The sequence below is a fragment of the Boleophthalmus pectinirostris genome, unplaced genomic scaffold (assembly GCF_026225935.1).
Source record: "Boleophthalmus pectinirostris isolate CB_2022bp ecotype Guang Dong unplaced genomic scaffold, ASM2622593v1 HiC_scaffold_6, whole genome shotgun sequence".
NCBI lineage: Eukaryota > Metazoa > Chordata > Actinopteri > Gobiiformes > Gobiidae > Boleophthalmus > Boleophthalmus pectinirostris.
This window is the reverse complement of record NW_026571447.1, coordinates 15550308-15557314: the sequence shown is the minus strand read 5'-3', so window position 1 is coordinate 15557314 and position 7007 is coordinate 15550308. Positions and strand designations below refer to the sequence as shown.

Genomic DNA, 7007 nt, shown 5'->3' with positions numbered 1-7007 from the left:
TGTAGTACAGAAACAAGGCTTTATTTATAAAAAGTTACTGGAACGTTTATAATAGTTGCACTCTTCTACAGTAAAATTATAACTATCTATACTCTAGTTATATTTAGTCTAAATAAACTTTTGGCTGCTGACAGGATTAGAATGGATTTACACAAAGGTTTCCAAATGTTGAATGAAGCCTGGTAAGAAAAGTTCAGATCATACATGGGAGTACCTGTCACCAGTTGTTGATTCAGGACTTGTTAATTCTGTAGTTTCAATGATTGTTGTGTCAGAAGTTGTTTTAGATGTTTCGGGAGTGGTTGTTTCCAGTGTTGTAGTTATTGTTGTTTCCGGTGTTGTTTTGAGGATTGATGTTTCAGCGGTTGTTGTTTTGAGAGTTGTTACTTGAGGACTTGTTTTTTCAGTTGTTGTTGATGTTGCAGGAGTGGTTGTTTCTGGTGTTGTTTCAGGTGTTGTAGTTATTGTTATTTCTGTTGTTTTGAGGGTTGATGTTTTTTCAGCAGTTGTTTTGAAAGTTGTTACGTCAGGACTTGTTTTTTCAGTTGTTTCCAAGACTGTTGTTTCAGAAGTTGTTGCTTTTGATGTTTCCAGAATTGTTGTTTCGGGTGTTGTTTTTGTTGTTTCAGTGGTTGTTTTGAAAGTTGTTGTTTCAGGACTTGTTTTTTCAGTTGTTTCAAGGATTGTCGTTTCAGAAGTTGTTGCTTTTGATGTTTCAGGAATGGTTGTTTCGGGTGTTGTTTTCGTTGTTTCAGCGGTTGTTTTGGGAATTGTCACTTCAGTTGTTTCAAAGATTGTTGTTTCAGGTGTTGTTTCTGTTGTTTTGAAGACTGATGTTTCAGCAGTTGTTATTTTTCGGGTTGTTACTTCAGGACTTGTTTTTTCAGTTGTTTTAAGCATTGTTGTTTCAGAAGTGGTTGCTTTTGATGTTTCAGGCATGGCTGATGTTGTTTCGGGTGCTGTAGTTATTGTTGTTTCGGGTGTTGTTTTGAGAGCTGTTACTTCAGGACTTGTTTTTTCAGTTGTTTTAGAAGTTGTAATTTTACACGTTTCAGAGGTGGTTTTTTCAGGAGTTTTGGTATTCTCAGTTGTTTCAGAAATCGTTGTTTTTCCAGTTGTTTTATAGGTTTCTATTAGGGGGGTTGTTACTTTTTCAAGTGTTGATGATGTTCTTGTAGTTTCTTTAGGAGGTGATGTTTCAGGAGTTGTTGGTAGTGGTGCAGAGGTGGTTTGGAATCTGTGCAAAAAAGAGGTAGTAGTTGTAGTTGTCTTGTTTTGTTTTCGTCATGACTTTCTTTTGGCTTTGAATCCATTCTAGCTTGACATTGATTTGGTCACTGTCTTGGCAGTCTGGACTTCATGGTTGGTAATGTTGGACGTGTCATAAATTGTGGCTTATTTTGGTGTTAAATTTGTCTTCCTTGATTAATATAACTAAGCTATATCAAGCGCACATTTTTTCTGAGAAGTGACGAAATTGAATAAAACTTTTTTGTAATGATTGTTGATTAAAGCCTATAGGGTTTTCAATATATCTAGAAGTCTACATTTTGATCATTGTAATTTTAGTAGTGGGATACCTGGATGAACATGGCTCCCTTTCTTCAGTTTTTGGTGGCTGAGTCACTTTTGGTGGGGGAGAACATGGCAGAGAACTTCCATCGATGAGAGGAGTTATGTCTGAAAATATATTTTTATTAGAATTAAAAATCAATTTTTATAGTGTACATTTTCACTTTTGTTGCCTACCTTGGAAGGTGAAGGCAAAAACTGCGCTCCCTCCCTTAAGGAAACCTCTCATTTTGATGTCTTCCAAAGTTGCAAAATATGTTCTGCCGATCAGTGGACCTGCATAGATCTTCTGACCATTCTCGTCTACAGTTGAGCTTCCAACTTTTCGTGGATTGTCCCAAACATTGACACCTAATCACAAGAAGATTTTTTTTTAAATTAGTTTGTTATAGAAAGCAAGATAATATATATAAGCTCACCGTCAGTAATGTTCTGGTTGATATCACTGGTCATGCTTCTCTGCTTGGACATTTGGAGTTGAATGTTGGGATTTTGGTCTATCATTTGAAAGGTAACCTGCCTATTCAGGAGTGGCCACTGAAGTTTGTCATCATTTTTGCCTTCCACTAGTTGAATCAGCAACCCAAAATAGCTTCTGTAGAGTATGGTTGCCACTCTAAATGCATAACCATCTTCTGTGTATTGGGTTTTGCTAAAAATCAATGAGCTGTAATCACTAGACTTTAAAACATTCTCAAAATCATCAACCTGGATGGCTACATGAGGACACGTCAGCTCTGATAGGTTGATGTCGTCGATTGAGAAGCCGCCTGTGGAACTCCCAGCTCCTTTTTGAACTTCAAACTCCACCTGGAAGGACTTTGTGGCACTGATAGAAACATGGTGGTACTTCCAATAAGAGGTTTTATTACCTGGAGAAAAACAAATCTGTATTTTTTATCTGAGAAAATGCATTGTTCAATTAAAGACTCATGAGGCCAAACTATGTGACAATCCATTTACATGTTTTTGTCACCTAAACCTACCAGCACTATATTGAGCAAAATCAGACAAGGAACTTTTGAGGAACTGTTTTAAAATTTCCTGTAGTTTATGTTTTTACTGAAGAGGCCAGTCTAATGCTAGCCAATGCTAATGATAGCCAATACACAATAGGGGCATAACAACCCATATTGAGGTGCACTGTGCAACCTATTTTAATCCATGGAAATGTTATTGCTTTTCCTGGAATATGACATTAAACATATCCATCTAGCATTTATTCATTGCAGGTGTTTTTTTTTTCTTAAAAACACAATAATTCTTCTGTGACTAGTGGTGACTCTTTACAGATCTGAATTGTAATGTAGGGTAGTGCTGTAACCTGCTTGTCTCCCTCATGATAGATATATCTTTAATCTACTGTGGAACATTAGACAGCAATAACATTTCCATGGATACAAACAGGTGGAGGACCCTTCAGTAGAAATGTTATGCAGTGCACCTTTAACTAAACTCATATTTTATGTTTGCTCATTATTATTGATATTTACATGTGCATATACATTGTATTAAAAAAAAGCATACCAGTGATCTGTCCAATCATCCGGCTCTGGCCAGTAAAGTCATTCTCATCCTGAAACTCTCTGATCCAGATGTTGAGTTGGTCAGACTCATGTCCACTGTGGAAGTAGTAAAACTGCAGACATTGGACATGACATGATCTATTGGGGGTCATCCTACTGGTCTCCAGCCACGCCGACTCCCCCTCTACACCAAAGGCTGTACTGGCATGCATGAAGCTACTTGGAATCTTATCTGTAATTATTATGAAAGATGTGATGTGCATGCAGATGACAAAGATTATTATTTTGATTTGTTTTATTTATACCCTCCATTTTGCTGTGATCCATTAGATTGGTATGGTCTGTGGCAGGGCCTCCTGGAGCTGATGTAACATTCTCCCATCCCTTACTACTTTGAGAACAGCCACTCATTTGGCACGTGGAACCATCAGAGAAGCTGCAGTGCATTTTGAAGGCGATGGTGGAATCTATGCAGAAAGGAGCATACGTACGTTTGTATTTATAGAACATGTAAAAATCACATATTACATTATGACAACGCAAAATTTACAATATTATTATTACTTTTATAAAAAGAAATTCCCAAACATAAGCAAAGAATAATAATATAAACTAATATAAAAATGAAAATCTAAAAAAATAAGGGCATGCATGAAGATAAGGTGTATTCATTAATCTGCTTGAAATAAATAAATCATAAAAAATAACCTGATGTACAATATACAGTATAAGATTGTGTATATAATCTTTATTACTGACAATATTATATATGCAGGTGTGCAATAACTTTTATTGCTAAAGTGATTTAATCATTTACTCAATATGCTTAACAACACACTATTTGCACTTATCTGTTTTTGTTTGTTTGTTTCTTGTTCATAAACAATAAAAAATGAGTTAGAATACCAACCCAGTCTCTCCTTTGCGAGTTTGAGACTACTCACTGCATTTGTAGAGAAGATTGAGCTCCTTCACGTCACTAGAACTCATTTCCAACCTCTGACCAATAATGTCCTGAAACGCTGGGTCTTTGGTTGTGATTGTAGAGCCGTTCCCATTGCTGAATGCAAAAGGTCCATAGTGCATCACCGACATATAGTCATAAGGGACTCCATGACTGGTGGTGTACTTTTCGCTCTGCTTTTCAAAGTTAGTTTCATACCCTGAAATACACAGCCATCAAGGGATTATGGTTGGCCTAGAGACGCTGAACAATATGTAATTTTTCTTACCTTCTATGATGTTTTGGAATTGAATTGTGACATGTTCATCTCTGTCATATCTGGACTGTTCATGGTAAAAGCCAAGAGCATGGAGAAACTCATGTTCAACTACAGCTTTGGAGTCACAGTATGTTCCAATGGAAAGATCCTGTCCATTGAAAAATGTCCGTCCAACATATGAATAACACCTAGGGCAGACATACCAAGTTTTCTTTCTTTCTCATTTGTTTAGTTAACCTAGCATGACAGCAGGATTAGTGAAACACATACCCGCCAAGCTTTTGAACTGAGATGTAATACTTCTCATCATTCCAAATACTGAAGTCAATGCACGACTTTAGTCTGAACTGGTCCATTGCTTGCATTATGACTCCTTTTGCATTCAGCTCTGGCATTGTCATGTTGGGAGAACAAAATAATTATCTGTGGAGAGACTTTAACAAAAGATGTGTGGTTTTGACTGAATAGCATTATTACCCAGGCTGCTATCCAGAATGTATGGCACTGGTAGGGACCAGAGTTTGCTTGGGCTGTTGACTGAACTTCTTTGGAGGCCCTTTGGCTAAAAAAAATCAAAAGTAAACTGAAACTGTGGTGGTAGAATGTAACAAGTAAAAGTAATAAAGTACTGTACTTTATTGTGAATTTTAGGTATCTGTATTTTCTTAAGTGGATTTAAAAGTGGATACTTTTACTTTCTCTACATTTGAGAGAAAGTATCTGTACTTTCTACTCCACTACATTTTGTAACTGGACTAAAACATAAAATTATTATTTGAGACCTGCTGAAAAGGATAAGCAAACAAAACAAAAACTGAATACTAGAAAAACAGCTAGAAAAACTATAATTTCCATTGTTTCAATAAAAAAATCAACAAAATTCAGCTAAAAATTGAGGCTCCAGTATCTGCACTTTTACTTAAGTAACAAAACTGAGTAGTTCTTCCACCACATCTATTTTGACAACTGAACAAAGTGCACTCACCACAAGGATATCATCTTCCAAGTCTGAAAAAAAGAACACGTATAGTTATAATTTCATTATTTAAAATAGATTTTATAGATGAATAAGAAGAGGAACCAAACCCTTGTTTATTTCGGTAATGTCCTTGTCTCCCCCAATGTCTGGAAAATTTAATTGACATATGTTTGAATGAGAAACATGGAAATATAAAATAAATATATATGTAATCTAAGAATGTACTTTCCTAGTATATCTGGAACTGTCTCCTTTGTTTTCTGTCAAAAAAAAAGATAATTAATATTAAGGATATAAACATTGCTTTCTTATATTACATTTCTGTTCACAAAATAAATACTGACTTGCTGTGGGGACATAGGCAATGCATGTGTCAGATTGACCATAAAGAGCAGGAGACAGAAGTATAGCTCCATCTACAATAAGAAAGCATACACACATAACAACACTATGATAAAATACATTTCAAAAGTGTGTATATGCATATATATATATATATATATATATATATATATATATATATATATATATATATATATATATATATATATATATATATTTTTTTTTTTTTCATTTACCTTTAATATTCAGTTGGTTCTTTAGTGGCTGACCAGGGACTTTTTGTACACAAAGCTGTCTTTTAAGATAACTTGTCCATTGTAACAGGGCTACATCTCTTCTGTCTGCTTTAAATACTGTTAGAATACAATGCACATACGTTATCACACTCACATGTCATCACCATCTTTGTAGTGCAGTTTTGCGTCGATGACATATACACAATGTAAAGTATGTAAATTAATTCCATACAGCCCATCCTATGTCCCATGTGCAGTTGTGGAAAGAATACTGAAAAATGTGAATGTAAAAGTACAGTCACATGGTTAATTATGTACTCCAGTGCTAGTAAAAATAACTACTGCCAAAACTGTACTATGTAAAAGTACAACGTGTGCATGAAAAATACTATTCAAAGTACTCATTATGAGAATTTTACATTTGGGTTGTATACAAAAGCTGATTGATGAAACAAGTTTAACTGTAATTGTGTAGTTGTGGGTGGGTGCAACAGAGCAGCGACTGTGGTCCCATCTCCAGATTTTGAGCTAGACATGGTGAGGACATTATGGAGGATTTTACCTATTAGCATGCACTTGTTTTGGGTTGATGGGGGAAACCGGAGTTACCAGAAAATGCTGAAATTGCCAGATAGAAACTCCTCAAAGAAAACCTCTGGTGGTCTAGGACTTGAACCGCAGTACAGTGGTTATGTGGCTAGCAGTCATGCCTCACAACAATAAAGGTTCTGGGTTCAATCCCCAGGTTGGGTTTCTGTGTGGAGTTTCCTCCACACACTCTGGTTTCCCCCATTGATGTCTCCAGCAAGAATAGCTGATGACTAAGGTCAATACAAATGCAATATAAATATAAATACAATCAATTAACCTACAGGTGGAAACCTGGTACAATGCGTCTCTCCTGTTAAGGTTAATGTACATTATATTGTGCACTGTCCCCATCTCATTAACTAACTAACCTTCTTCTTGTGATGCTAGCCACTCAGCCACACTCCGCATATTTTCTGATCTTTCTGATCCAACCGGAGATATCTGGAAAAGAAAATGTTTCCATGGTTAATAATAATAATTCAAAAATTAAACTAAAAACAAAAAATTATGTGAGGCATTTGAGTCAGGTCTGTGCTTC

General features: G+C 35.8%; 1 protein-coding gene across 1 annotated transcript in view; it reads right to left on the bottom strand.

Annotated features, from left to right (window-relative positions):
- The window catches only part of LOC110174420 (meprin A subunit beta-like), a gene marked incomplete at its 5' end in the record, with an annotated part of 7249 nt that extends 1796 nt beyond the window's left edge, over positions 1-5453 (bottom strand). The window contains 11 exons of the mRNA XM_055163464.1: positions 1581-1680; positions 1750-1923; positions 1992-2444; positions 3100-3330; positions 3404-3565; positions 4043-4261; positions 4331-4509; positions 4592-4709; positions 4799-4883; positions 5307-5329; positions 5408-5453. Coding sequence (XP_055019439.1) covers positions 1581-1680; positions 1750-1923; positions 1992-2444; positions 3100-3330; positions 3404-3565; positions 4043-4261; positions 4331-4509; positions 4592-4709; positions 4799-4883; positions 5307-5329; positions 5408-5453 — 1790 coding nt within the window. The remainder of the gene's footprint in view (positions 1-1580; positions 1681-1749; positions 1924-1991; positions 2445-3099; positions 3331-3403; positions 3566-4042; positions 4262-4330; positions 4510-4591; positions 4710-4798; positions 4884-5306; positions 5330-5407) is intronic.
- Positions 5454-7007: the final 1554 nt, after the last annotated feature.